Source organism: Sminthopsis crassicaudata, chromosome 3, assembly GCF_048593235.1.
Source record: "Sminthopsis crassicaudata isolate SCR6 chromosome 3, ASM4859323v1, whole genome shotgun sequence".
Lineage (NCBI taxonomy): Eukaryota > Metazoa > Chordata > Mammalia > Dasyuromorphia > Dasyuridae > Sminthopsis > Sminthopsis crassicaudata.
This window is the reverse complement of record NC_133619.1, coordinates 334,838,238-334,853,502: the sequence shown is the minus strand read 5'-3', so window position 1 is coordinate 334,853,502 and position 15,265 is coordinate 334,838,238. Positions and strand designations below refer to the sequence as shown.

Here is a 15,265-nt window from a genome sequence, read left to right as displayed (position 1 = left end):
TTACCCATGCATATGTACTGTCAATAAAAAGTTATCAAAAAAAAAAAAAAGATTAAAACATTTTTCCTTGGAGAATTTGGAAGAATATTGATAGATCTGATGTTTATGTTAGGTTGAAATATCTCATCTTAATCGGTGGTACCCTGACCATTGTGTAAAGTTAGAATTGAATTTTGATTCTCGTTTTTGAAAGTTATTTTTTTCCAATAATATTTTGTTTTACCAAATACATGTAAAGATAGTTTTCACCACACATTTTTGTAAAACTTTTTTGTTCCAAATTTTTCTCCCTTCCTCTTTTCCTCCCCCTTTCCTAAGACAGCAAGCAATCTGATATAGATTAAATATATGCAATTCTTTTAAACAGTTCCATATTTGAGATGTTTGCAAGAAAAATCAGACCAAAAGGGGAAAAAACTCACTAGAAAAAAAACAAACTAGCAAAAAAGTGAAAATACTATGTTTCAATCCACATTCAGTCTCCATAGTTCACTCTCTCTGGATGTGATTGGCATTTTTCCTTCCTAAGTCTATTGGAATTGCTTTGGATCATTGCATTGCTGAGAAGAGTCAAGTTCATCACAACTGATCATCTAAAATCAGCCTGCTCATCATATTTTATAGGACAATAATATTCCATTACCTTCATATATCTTAACTTATTCAGCTATTCCCCAGCTGTTAGGAAGCCACTCAATTGAAAGTTAATTTTAACACTTTTCTGGAACAATTTTCATGGATTGAATTTATTTGAATTGGGATTTTGAAATCTCAATTTGAAATTATTTTGGTCATGATAAAGACATCAGTGAAAAGAAAGTTAGATAAATGAGCTTTTACTATATTCTAAATCCATTCTTTTAGATTAATTGACTTGTTTTTAAGAGTACTTTAAAATGTCTTTATTAAAAGAGTTCTCATTAATTTTTTTTGAGGTTTTGTCTTACATAAGTTTAAATATGTGTGATAAGGTTTTTTAAAAATTTTTTTAATTAATTTTAATAATTATAACATTTTTTGACAGTACATATGCATAAGTAATTTTTTACACCATTATCCCTTGTACTCACTTCTGTTCCGAATTTTCCCCTCCTTCCCTCCACCCCCTCCCCTAGATGGCAGGCATTCCCATACATATTAAATATCTTATAGTATATCCTAGGTACAACATATATGTGCAGAACCGAATTTTGTTGTTACAAAGGAAGGATTGTATTCGGAGTGTGATAAGTTTTGAAGTTACCTTTTTTTTTTTTTTTTTTTTTAACGTTCTCATTTTTGTTTCCTTCCTAGATCAGTAGAATCAAGTGATGGCCAGAGTGTTCTTACAGATTCTCTTTGGAGACGCTATAGCGAATTTGAATTATTGAGAAACTATTTGCTAGTTTACTATCCACATATTGTTGTCCCACCACTGCCTGAAAAGAGGGTAAGAAGTTAATAGCTTTTGTTTTTATAGTGTTTATTTCCATTAAATAATTTTTGATATTTTTTTCTTGATATATTTTCTAAAACCCTAGTGTATTCCAAGTTCTTTCCCATACAATGTACCACACCCCCCCAAAGAGTAAAACAAGTGAATATAAACATTTATAGTATGTACATCTTTACATTTGAGTGGTTTTCCACTGATTAAAAAAAGGGTGTAAGTTTATTTTAGAAGTTGGTGCCATTGTTGCCCAGCATTTTAACCTGAGTTTTATTAATATTTAAAGTGAATTGTACTTATATTGTTGTAATAATTGTGTATATATTTTCTTGGTTTTGCTTTTAATATTATTTAGCTTTGAAGCTTTTTTTAAATTAGTGATTGATGTACTTATACAGGCAGAATTCGTTTGGCACAAACTCTCTGCAGACAACATGGATCCTGATTTTGTGGAAAGACGAAGAATTGGTTTGGAAAACTTTCTTTTAAGAGTGGCTTCACATTCTGTCCTTTCTGGAGATAAAATCTTCTATCTGTTTTTGACACAGGTATTTTATTTTATATCATTTTTGATCCTTTTATTTTCTAAAAGCATTTTTGCCTGGGTGATTTTTTTTTTTTTAATGAGTTATTGCATCATTGTTTCTTGCTGAAACTTTAGTTCATACAACTACTGAAGATATTTACTGATATTGCTTAGCTAATTAGAAAATAATTTTGTCTCTTGCTTTTCCTGATGCAGTCATTTAAAATATAGATCTGTAAGAACTCTGGTTTTCCTCAAGAGTCTCTTTTGGATTCTGAATGGTGATAAAGTTTTAAATTTTTAAATTAAGGATTTCCTCTTTTTACTACCTCTTCTTGGGAAGATTTTTTTTTTTATTTGAAGTATTAGCACTGTGATTTTTGTTTTGTAATAATTATGATGACTAAAATTTAGCTTTGTTTTTTAGGAAAATAACTGGAAGGAGACTGTAAATGAAACAGGATTCCAACTAAAGGTAATAATTGTGTGAATTAATTTTGTCATTAGAGAAATTTTATATCTAGCATTTTGGTAAACATTTGAGAATAATATCAGTATAGTTCTTTGCATATTACTAGTTTGTATTAAGACCATATCTGCAATTTAGTCACATCAGAAAATAGTTGAAATTGCAGTGATAGATTTTTTTCACTACATTTCATTTATGTTACTATATATTTACATTTTGTCTAACAATCTTGTCTTTTTAAAATATTTCAGTCCTGTGTATAGTGAACTCTTCCCTGAAAGTGAAGAAAACTTTTATAGTATGTAATCTGTCCTTACATCCTAAGCAGACTCCAAATAGGTCATCTTAGTCTCATTTCATCACCCACTGGCATGTTGCCTTATATAATAAAAAGAGGTGATTCCTAAAAAAATAATTCTACTTATTCTAAATAAAACTTTCTTGAAGACCAAGGAAAATTCAGTCCTTCTTGGGTTTGTCATTAGAATTTGTATTTGGGATAGAGAAATAGTTCCACAAGCATTTTGGAACATGGAGAGGGGAATCAATTACAAATGAAACCCTCTTCCTAAATAAATACACATACACACATATGTATGTACATATGTTAGCATGTGTATATGTATTTATGTTTCTAAAAAGAGATTTTAGGTTGTCATTAGGTCAGATTATACTAGCAAGAAATTGAGGGAAATATTGATGGCTTGATGCCAACTGTACTTCATTCTGGTCCTAAATTCATATCAATAGAAAATAAAGAAACAAATTGTTTAATCTTTCCCCTCTCTTCAGCCTAGAAACTCTACCTCTTAGTCATATTGAGAATGGCTTACTTCATAGATAGAACTAGGCTGATTCTGATCATTATCCAAAAATTAAAATGTATTTTATTAGCTGATTTGACAAAATTTTTAAAAAAGGAAAAGATCCTGTAATGCTACCAGATACAATGTTTGCATATAGGAGAAGTGTTGCAGAAATTTGGCAAAGTGATAGAAATAAGAAGAAAATTTTGTATGTAAATGATGTGATAATTCTACCATACTTTAAAAACAACAATTTCTTAATTGTGAATTGATATATAATGTCCTTATTTCTTTGAAATTTTGTGACAGAGGAAAACTCATTAAGTTCAAATCTTCCTGTTATTATTTAAACCAATTCTAATTTATAAATCATTCACCTTCTAAATGTACATTTTAAAAAATGAAATCTTGCTTGACTTTATGCATTAAGTTTCTGAACTATCTATGGAAATCATCTCTGATAGTGCTGGAATAAGTACGTTATAGTTGAAGGATGGATTTAAAGAAATCTTAAATTTTTAAAAGGATAAGGATTCTGTAGAAATATTTATAATATGTTTGAGACTTTTTAACAGGGCATCAGTAGAAAATAGGTACTTGCTACATATTTATTTGCTGTTAAAAATATTCTATTAGTGATTCATCTAAGAAATTAGTATCCAGAATTTGATTCTAGCTAACTACCTATTATGAAGTTATCAAAATCCTATCCAAAAAAAAAAAAAAAACAACTTTTTTTTGTGTGTAAGATATATTTTAAATCTTGTAAATGCCAAATATGTATTTCCATTAAACCAACAACTATTTTTTGTTTTAAACAACTTAAATTTAATAGTTGATACTTAGGCAAGTTTTAGATTAATAATTTGGTTTGAACTTTAAAAATATCTGAGAGATGTAACATTAAATTTACTACATAATTTGTAATATTGCGTTTTCAATGAGTTTGTAACAAAAAATAAACTAATGCAAAAGACAGGGAAATGTAAATATCTTGGTGTATGCCTGATTTTATCCTTGGTTATTTTTCTTTTAGTGTTCTTCCCTGAGAAAAATGTTAAATTTTTATTGTGTTTCAATATCCTTTCTGAACATATCTATATTTATATGTGATAATATTAGTCACTTATTTGTCAGCATCAACTATCTTGAATGTGACCAAAAATTAGGAAGTAAGCAAAAGATCTTAAGTTGTCAAAATAGACATCATTAAGGTAACATACTTTGCTCTTTGGGATAGCCTCTTGAGCATTCTTTCAGAATCTCTTTGCACATATAAGCCCAATACTAAAAAGCTTACTAATTTGTTTAGTTAAAGGGAAGTAGCAAATTAGAAATAAAATCAGGCAGATTCCTATAGAGGGAAATTCATGTACATTACAAGGGAAGAAAAAAAAAAGTACAAAAAAGTAGATATTGACTAAAATAATATAGGCTGGTACCTTTTAATATTGGCAGAAGAGTTCTTCATACCTCAATAGCCTTTGAGACTATTTGAAGCCCAGATACATTTAGAAAGAATTCCTTCTCAAAAAAGTTAGAATAAGGGTTTGGACATTTAAAGTATTGTGGTATGTTAACAGTTGTTTCAGAGCAAAGAAATGGGAGAACATGGGAGAGAGTAGGTGGAAGTATAAAATTAAGTGATTGTGTTTGTTTTTTATATTTTGTGAGATTTGCTTCAATTAAAAGCCTCAGCAATTTAGTGATGCCAGAGAATATTAGGTTCAAAAAAGACAGGACTAGACCTGTGAAATTCCCTTTACTAATTCAGGTCAGCACTTTATCTGCAAGTTAGTTTACTGTCTACTATGTCTCTCTATAAATATCCACTATATATTTTTTCCACAATTTTTTATCCAGGATTATCCATTTTAGTAAGCTACTATTTATTTGTATAAAGATAGCGTGATCTAGGAAATGGAGGGTTGGACAAGAGAAAGACCTTTCTCCTGATTCACACTGACCCTCAGAGAGACTGCAAAAGATAACCAACTCAACCATTTCTGAGGATTCAGGAAATCCTGGATTCAAGACTTGCTTCACATTTGTGACCACGGGCAAATCGTTTAAATCTCATTCTCCTTGACAATTTTATAAACTCTATAAAACTTTTAAGTTACAGACTGTTTGCCGGTCTGTTTTGGTGGATGGAATTTCCATGCTGAGAATTCCACACATTGATGAAATCATAGACCCAGACAATTGTTATCCCTACCTTCACCAAAAAATAAAAGTGAATGTCTTTAGTGTCTTGACTTGAAAAGCCCTTTGGTTCTTACTGTGTATTTAGTTATAGACTACATAATAATACTAACTCTCTTAAATTTTTTGTAGTCTTTATTTGTAAGAGATTTTGCATACATAGATTCATTTGTTTTCACTTGCTTCACTTGTTATTAAATTATATGTACATGTATGTTGTCTGAGCTGCATCTTCATCATTTTTGAGAGCCTCATCACCAGGTTAGCTGCTGAGTGATTTTTTGACAATAACTTTCAAAGTTCCTTTCCAAGGGAAAGAGAAGTGTCATTGAAGGGAGTGTTCTTACCACCCAAGTCACAGATTTTTTGAAATAGTGAAGTACGTCTCCATTAAGTTTCTGTGTTGAGAAAAGCCAGTCAGAGAGAAAAAGAAACCAGCAAGATCAATGAGAGCCTGAGAATAATTTCTCTTTTAGTTCCCTTTGGTTTGGTTTTCTAGAAATGTCTATTAATGAATATATGTTTGCTACAGGGAGATGCTTTTCAGGAACACTGATAAGGCAGGATTGAATTGGATAATAGTATTGCATTAATAAATGTGGACAGTACCAATGCAGATTTTTCAGAATGGTTAGGATTTTGATAATTGCCTTTTAATAAATCTTTTGGCATTGATGGGTAAACTAACTTTTTAAATATTCCTCATGATTCCTATTTTTGCTAGAGGTACCATCAGAATAGCTACTCCTTTTTCAAAAAAAGAATTTTGGTGATGCTTTTAATTTTTTAATTTTTAGTTTTTTTCATTTCTAGTTATTCATTCCCACTCCCACCCTCTCATTCTTTTTTTCCTCTAGTTTTAAATCCTCCCTTATAACGAAGAAACAGATGAGTAAAAAATAAAGAATGTGGTGATCAAGGTTGACATTTTATATAATACTGTGCCCAAGGAGTCTTCCACCTCCCTGTTAAAAGCTGGAAGGTGTGTTTCGTTATCCATTTTCTGAACCTGTTATTCAGTTTTCAACCATCAGTTAGCTTTTTGCAAGATTTTATTGAGTAATTAAATTTAACTTATTTTGAGAATTGGTTTTATGCATCTATTCTAACTGAAGATAGTTGATAATTTTTGACACTTCATAGCACTTTACGTTTGTTGGAAAGGAATTTGTATCTTGATTAAAAATATATAATTTATTGGGTGCCTCATAGAGTTTGCTAGCAAAGATTATTTTCATCCACTACTTTATTATTTCCCAAAATCCTGGAATCTCAAAATGAAAGAACCTAATATCCTTTTGGTTTATAATAAGCCATTTTGTTTCTGTGACCTGTACTATTATAATACCTGAGAATAACATAGAGATATTTCCCAATACTGTAATTTACTGGGCAATAACATTTCTTTGGCCTTCATAAATGCCTAGTTTACACTCTTGTTTTTGTGGTGTTTTTGAACAGTATTTCTTTGTGAGATTTGTTCACTTGTTCAAGAGTATTTGACACTGTGATATTAAAAAAATTTATTTAAGCATCTTAATTCTAGAAGGAAAGTGAAACTGTTTGATTTTATACCCTGAAATATAATTGTAATTGAGTTAACAAATTATTTTTTCCAGGCAGACTCCAGGTTAAAAGCTCTTAATGCAACATTCAGAGTGAAAAACCCAGACAAGTAAGGTTTTGTTTTAATAACAATTACAGTGTTGTTTTGAATTGTGCTTTTCAAAAACTATTTTAATTTTTTTCATTTCTGAATGTATGCCTTACTCAAGATTTTAAATAGTGACTGAAGTCTGATAAGATTCTGTTTAAACCAATTTAAATTTGGCTTTGAAATTTGAACTTGATGAGATTGAATTATAAGGTATGTTTGACTGATGGAAAACTTAAAAAAACAAGCCATACCATCTCTTTTCAATAGGCTTGCATATTGTTGAAGGGATTAAAAATAGTAATCAAAATAGCTTTCATTTAAATTAAAATATATTTCCTTTTATCCTGCTTTTCATCTAATGAAATGTATTTTCTCTCTCACAAAGAACTGGGCCAGTTTTGTGCTTTAGTTTACATATCCCATGAGAATAGGATTGAAAAGATAATAGGTAATAATATACTAGCACAAATTGATTTCATCTTGATTCTTTTACTGCATGAGAAAACTTATTTACTGATCATTTCTGAAATAATAGGAGTCATTTAAATATAGCTATGTAAAAGGAAGCTATGGAGTTTAGGAATCGACTTCTTATGAGGAGATCAGGGATTCTTCAAATTTTTGGTCCTTTCTACCCTTTGAATTGTGATCTAATCTTCTTATAAACAGGTTTTTTCTATCAAAAGATGAGTACTGGTCCTAGCACTGCTACCAGTGAAAGATAATTTTCTTTCTCAGTTTTCCTATTTGTTAAATGAGAGGATTAAAATTGGTTAACATTTTTGGGAAGAAGAATTTGTTTTCTAGGAAGGTTTCTTTGAATGTTTGTTGAGAAGTGGCTGTTGTATCAAAAAATTGCATTAAAGCAGTATTAAAAAATCAAACAAATAAAACTAAATTCTGTACCACTCCAGAGCCACCTATGAACCACAGTGAGACATTGAAGTAGAGGGTGTGTGTGTGTATGTGTGTGTGTGTGTGTGTGTGTGTGTGTGTGTGTGTGTGTGTGTGTATTTGTGTATGTGATATATTTGATTCATCAGGATAATAATAAATGGGGAAAAAATTGTTTTTTGTTTTCTCCTGAATTTCTTGGTATACTTTTAAAGGTATCATTTATCCTGTAATGAGAAGAGTACTAATTTTGAAAGCTGAAGACTTAGATTCAAATCCTGAGTCTCTTATTTAAGCATTTGAATGACTTCAGGAAGTCACTTAAATTCTTTGGATCTCAATTTCCTCAACTATAAAATGAGAGCATTGGACTACGTGACTTGGATTGTCCCTGAGCTTCTAAAATCTGTGATCCTGGAACTTCTGTAATTTGTATTGCTACTGTATTACTTATTTAAAACTTCCAGAATAATTCTATTCAGTATTCTCAGTTATTATCACCTTATTGCTAAATACGTGCTTTTGCTATAAAAGAAGATACCTAGCCAAATGATCTCAATGATCTCTTCTAGTTTAGGAATTCTGATTTTATCATACTTCTGTGTCAACATTTGTTTTAAATGTGTACAGGCTGAGAATGCTTTAACCAGATGTGGGGAATAAGGCTGTAATAGCTATTAGAATATTTCTAACTAATACTTCAGGATAAGTTAGTTGTAGTTTGTGTAGATGACTTCATAGCAACCCAATTTTACATATTTAGATAAGTTCTCTGATACTTGATTTTATGAAATGTAGTTCTAGATATCTAATTATAAATCTATCAGTTATCTGATTTTCAATAACTAGGTTGATCAGCATTTGAATATCTTTTTTGTAATCAACTTGATTGATATTTTGTCATGTGAAAATATGCTGATAGATTTAAAATAATAAGTTGACTTTTTAAAGGGGAAAAGTATAATTGTAAATAATTATAATTTTAAAATAAAAATAATCCATTGTTGTTATCTTCCTTAAAAAAAAAAGTTTTATAGAGAAAAAATGTCTCTTTGTGGTTAAGATGCAAGATGTTATTTCATCTCTGCCCATTATCGTTGTTATATATTTAAGAAACATTTCCTTCTAACTTACCTAGTTGTTTAAAATTAGCTTTACATATTTATTAAAGTTTTTAATAAATGAAATGAAGAAAAGACACGTCTTTTTCTTCATACTTATTGATATTGTTGATATTTAGAATATCTAAGTAGAAAAAAAGCACAGCTAGATGATGCAGTGGATAGAAGTAGCCTGAGACACTTTCTAGCTGAGCAAGTCACTTAACCCCATTTGCCTCTTCTATAAATTAAACTGGAGAAGAAAATGGTAAACTACTTTGATATCTTTACCAAAAAAACCCAAATGGGGTCACAAACAGTTGGATACAACTGAAACATTGAACAAGGGCACAAAGCATAAGATAAAGGAGATAGGGATAAAGGTGCACTATTCAAAGGATAGCAAGAAATTAAAAAGGATGGAAAATTGCGGAGAGAGTGAGAACTAAGACCACCAGACAGAAATTGCCCTCTTATCTGTGACCTGCCTCTGCTAGACATCATGAGGTTAAGGTTATAGGCTTTTGCTTTTGGATTCTTGTTCCTCTCTTCAGGATGGTCTTTAGCACAAAATATGCCTATTCACTAGTTAAATTGGAAAATTATTTTACTTATTATGAGGAAATCTTGGTTTAGAAACTGTATGTTGCAGAAAATTTTTAGGTATTAGAATTACTTAAATAAATTTGACATGTTATACATTCTCTATTTTTCACTTTCATATAGCTAATTCATTCCTTTAGTCCTTGGAAGGTCACTTGGTTCTGTGGATCACCAGATCCTCATTTTGGGTCCAGGAAGAAATAGTTACTGAAATATAATTTTAATAGTTTTGATCCCCCTTGTATTCTACTTCTGTCTTATTTCTCTAAATTCTTTCTGATTGCCTGAATAATTTTCTCCAAGTCTTTATATTTTTATACCTTTTCCTCTTTAAAAGGCTTTCTAGCCTTTCCCTGTGGCCATTCTCTCTAGCTTCTATCAACCTTTACTTCCTTTTCTCTTATTTTCTAAAATAGCTTCCTTCCTTTCCATTCAGATTTCCCTTTCATTTATGTTTTTTTCTTAGTTCCAAGATTATCTTTTCCAGGGTTGTCTTCTTTTTAATACTAGTTTTCTCAAAATCTGCACTTATATTCAGTTATTCATATTTCTCATGCAAGAATATGCTTATATCTGTTGTAATATAGGAAAGAGATACTGTGTTACAACTTATCTTCTGAATTTCAGGCAAAGTATATAGAGGCCTAACTTTACTTATTCTTTTAATTTCATTGACTATTAGGTGGGCTTTCCCATCTAAAACTGCAGGTATTGCTAACTTTATTGACTGAGATAAATAATAGTTTAAAGGAGAAATTCAGGTTTCATTCTATTTCTTAAATCTATATTACTAGATTTTGAAAAAAAAAATTACTAGATTTTGCCCCTGTAGATCTGCCAGTTTTTTTCAAATTATGATCCCTGTAGGAGGAGGATTAAAAGTTTTTTCCTCTTCCCTCACATTTATTAACCACTATTTATCTCAATTAATAGAAATCAGCTATTTAAATTCTATTGGTATTCTGTAAGTGATTAAAAATATATTTCAGAATTTTTAGACTCAGAAGTTTTGTTCAAATACAGTGTATTACCTTGGAGAGAAAGGAATCTAAAGTAAGAAATTTTATCTAACCTATTGTGAAGAAGTCTTGAAAGACCTAATCATGCCTAATTTCTGTATTCAGGATGTTCTGAAGGTTCTATTTATTTATAGGCAATAGACCCAGAATAAGGCTTACAGAACTATTTGCCTCTTGATGCTCAGCCTAGGTAAATTAGGAAGGAATAAGCAGTGAGAAACCTATTTGGTAGCACAAAACCAAAAAAACAAAAGCAAAAACCCAACAACCCAAAAAACAGCTTCATGTCTCTCATAAAAAGTTATTTGAAATAACATACTTTCTCCTCTTCCACTTAGGATGCTACAAGGAAGTAAGGCTTTTCTAATGATATGTTGCCTAATCATGGCCACCCACTCTGATAAGCCCTGTGGTGTCCCTGACTTGCTTCTCAAAAGGGGGAAAATGATACAAGGAAAAAAAGGGTAGGGTGAAAGAGGGAGGTGAAGAAATACCAAGTAGTTTTAAATTGCCTCTATCTTTTGAAATGCTTATGCATTAATGAGTTTTGCTCATACTCTCAGCCCTGCTTGTTTCCTTATATAATATATTCCATTGAAACTTCGAATTGTAAATGAACTCTCCCTTTGATGACTACACATGAAAGGTAAAATGAAATGAAAGGTACACATGAAATGATAAAAGACACCCAAGAGAGTCTAAAAGCACCTTTAAAACTTTTGGTTTTTTATTTTTAAATCACTAACCATCACTCATTCTCAGTTTATCACTATCCTTCATACTTTTTTCCCTTATTTACCCTGAGATTATATTAGAATCCCTGTCTTTTAAGAGAGAGACCTCAGTTGAAAGAACATTGCCTTTGAAATTAGAACTGGCTATGTGTTTTAGCTTTAATAATATAAACTATGTAATACAGGGCAAGTCACTTCTCTCTGGTTCTTTGTTTCTTCATTTGTAAAATGAGGAGAATTTATTAAATAATCTCTAAAGTCTCTTTAAATTCTGTCTAGCAAGGGAAGTAATTGAACATTTTTATATAGAATTTGTTGTTGAATAACTAAATTTTTAAAAATTCCTAAAAAAAACTTGAGGCAAGTCTGTTCTCCTTATTTAATTCCAAAGTGATTTTTGCCTAAAAAGACCTCACCGCACAATAAAGATTTAATATTATTTGTTCCTAATTTTATTTTTAAAATGTCAAATGAATAAGCATGTGTTATGTTCTCTTAGAATTTTGTTAGTTTTATCAGTTGAGGAAAAATCTGCAGCTAACTTGGAGTTAAATAGTCAAGATCATCATTAACAGTTCTTAGGTCATAGTATTTTCTTTCAGTTTGTTGAATGCTTGCTCCTTAACATATAGTGATACACTGTCTGTGTCCTGTTCCCAGGAGATTCACCGAGCTAAAACACTATGGTGATGAACTACAGTCTGTCATCTCACATCTTCTTCGAGTCAGAGCCGTAAGTGATACCCATATGCTTTTTGCCAGAAAATTTGTAAGACAGTAAATTGTTTAACCTCAATTGGCTAGGGTGGAGTGAGGGGACATGAGGGGAGTAAAGGGAGTCATATGCATGTTCATTAACTTAGATTTTTTTAATCATTCCCAGTACGTTTTGTTAAAACAATTCAAAATGTTTCCTAAATTAATCATTTTGAAAGTGTCTTTGGTTCCATTCATCTTCTAAAGTTTATAATTTAGTATATGTGTTTATTTTGACATATTGTCAAATCTTCCATTTCATTGTGAGAATATAACTGATTGCTTTTGATCTATCTAATCACTTTTTACTCTGAATTTTCTTTTAAAGACTTATAATATTCCAAATATTATAAGAAGTCTTATATCAGTACTCCTAAAATCTCTTTAAAACAAGTTAGATTTGTTGTAATGGAAGGCATAAAAAGTCTTCCAGGAAAATCAGGGCTGGAATTTTAGAAATGATTTATACATATCAAAACAGTTTGACTCCAATGATAGCCAGATGGTTTTGGGTGACTGGATGAGCTGTGGAAAAATACTTTATTCTTACTCTTTGAAATTCTAAAGCCTGAGAAAGTAGCCTTCTTACTAGTAGTCTATGACAGGTCCAGGGAATTTTAGGTTATCTTGGGTCAGCTCTACATTCATTTGAATCTCTAAATTGATAGTTTGATATCCTAAACTGATCTAGCCTTCTAACTAACTTATAGTTTCACTATAATAGGATAGTAAACATAACCTCTTACCTTAGTTTACCTTCCTTATTTTACAGTTAAGAAAGCAGGCCTAGAGAGATATACTAACATGGATGATTGTAATATTTTAGTTCATTTAAGTACTCATACAGGAGCCCAGATCTTTTTTTTTTCCCAGTCAAATGCTATTTTCACTCTAATGCTATGCTACCTCTAACCATGGGTCTGATGGTTTGATTTAATCCAGATGTCTACTCTGAAAGTTAGAGTAGAACTGACCGAGTTTTCAACCCACAAGTAGGCAACAGCAAAACAGCATCTCTTTAATTGCATTCTTAAAAGTATTATTCTTCTAGAGTGAGTTACATTGGAACTAATTGTCAGGGTTCACAGATTCTATGGCTTAACTGAGGGGGGGGATTAAATTCAAAACTGGAAGATCTAGATATGAATCTGGGCTGACATCTCCTGGCTATATTTTTTCCATTAATGAGAGCCTATTAGCATTATTATATATAATACGAACTGTATTCTTAAAGGTTATCCTGTGAATGTTCAGGAACAGACCTAATGGTCATTAATTTTTTTTTTTCCTGAGGCTGGGGTTAAGTGACTTGCCCAGGGTCACACAGCTAGGAAGTGTAAGTGTCAGAGATCAGATTTGAACTTGGGTACTCCTGAATTCAGGGCTGGTGCTCTATCCACTGCGCCACCTAGCTGCCCCCTTAATGGTCATTATTACCCTAAAGTCTATTAGGATATATTAACAGAAGAATACCAAATTTCCTAGTGCTGCCAAATGTAAATATTTTAAATTGGGTCAGAAAGATATGATCTCAAAGTCAAGGGTTTTCAGGAGTGAAACAAGGTTGCCCACTATCACCATTACTATTCAATATAGTACTAGAAACGCTAGCCTCGGCAATAAGAGCCGAGAAAGAGATTCAAGGAATTAGAGTAGGAAATGAGGAAATTAAACTATCACTTTTTGCAGATGACATGATGGTATACTTAGAGAACCCCAAAGACTCTGCTAAAAAGCTACTAGAAATAATTCAAAATTTCAGCAAAGTGGCAGGATACAAAATAAATCCACATAAATCCTCGGCATTTTTATATATCACTAACAAAATGCAACAGCAAGAGATACAAAGAGAAATTCCATTCCAAACAAATGTTGAGAGTATAAAATATTTGGGAATCCATCTACCAAAGAAAAGTCAGGAATTATATGAGAAAAATTACAAAACACTTGCCACAAAAATAAAATCAGATTTAAATAATTGGAAAGACATTCAGTGTTCTTGGATAGGCCGAGCGAATATAATAAAGATGACAATACTCCCCAAACTAATCTATTTATTTAGTGCTATACCAATCAGACTCCCAAGAAACTATTTTAATGACCTAGAAAAAATAACAACAAAATTCATATGGAAGAATAAAAGGTCGAGAATTGCAAGGGAACTAATGAAAAAAAAGTCAGAGGAAGGTGGTCTAAGTGTACCTGATCTAAAGCTATATTATATAGCAGCAGTCACCAAAACCATTTGGTATTGGCTACGAAATAGACCGGTAGATCAGTGGAACAGATTAGATACAAAGGACAAAAAAGGGTACATCTATAGCAATCTAATCTTTGACAAACCCAAAGATTCCAACATTAGGGATAAAAATTCATTATTCGGAAAAAACTGTTGGGAAAACTGGAAATTAGTATGGCAGAAATTAGATATGGATCCACACTTAACACCATATACCAAGATAAGATCAAAATGGGTCCATGATTTAGGCATAAAGAGGGAGATAATAAATAGATTAGAGGAACAGAGGATAATCTACCTCTCAGACTTGTGGAGGAGGAAGGAATTTATGACCAGAGGAGAACTAGAGATCATTATTGATCACAAAATAGAAGATTTTGATTACATCAAACTAAAAAGTTTCTGTACAAATAATACTAATGCAAACAAGATTAGAAGGGAAGTAACAAATTGGGAAAATATTTTTAAAAACAAAGGTTCTGACAAAGGTCTCATTTCCAAAATATATAGAGAACTGACCATAATTTATAAGAAACCGAACCATTCTCCAATTGATAAATGGTCAAAGGATATGAACAGACAATTCTCAGAGGAAGAAATTGAAACTATATCCACTCACATGAAAGAGTGTTCCAAATCACTACTGATCAGAGAAATGCAAATTAAGACCACTCTGAGATACCACTACACACCTGTCAGATTGGCTAAGATGACAGGAACAAATAATGACAAATGTTGGAGGGGATGTGGGGAAATTGGGACACTAATACATTGCTGGTGGAGTTGTGAAAGAATCCAGCCATTCTGGAGAGCAATCTGGAATTATGC

At 31.4% G+C, this 15,265-nt stretch overlaps 1 protein-coding gene across 1 annotated transcript in view; it reads left to right on the top strand.

The window, feature by feature from the left end:
* The window catches only part of SNX4 (sorting nexin 4), a 77,063-nt gene that overhangs the window by 20,368 nt on the left and 41,430 nt on the right, over nucleotides 1-15,265 (top strand). Inside the window, exons 3-7 of the mRNA XM_074301475.1 lie at nucleotides 1,294-1,429; nucleotides 1,828-1,977; nucleotides 2,383-2,430; nucleotides 7,055-7,110; nucleotides 12,103-12,175. Of these exons, the coding sequence (XP_074157576.1) occupies nucleotides 1,294-1,429; nucleotides 1,828-1,977; nucleotides 2,383-2,430; nucleotides 7,055-7,110; nucleotides 12,103-12,175 (463 nt within the window). The remainder of the gene's footprint in view (nucleotides 1-1,293; nucleotides 1,430-1,827; nucleotides 1,978-2,382; nucleotides 2,431-7,054; nucleotides 7,111-12,102; nucleotides 12,176-15,265) is intronic.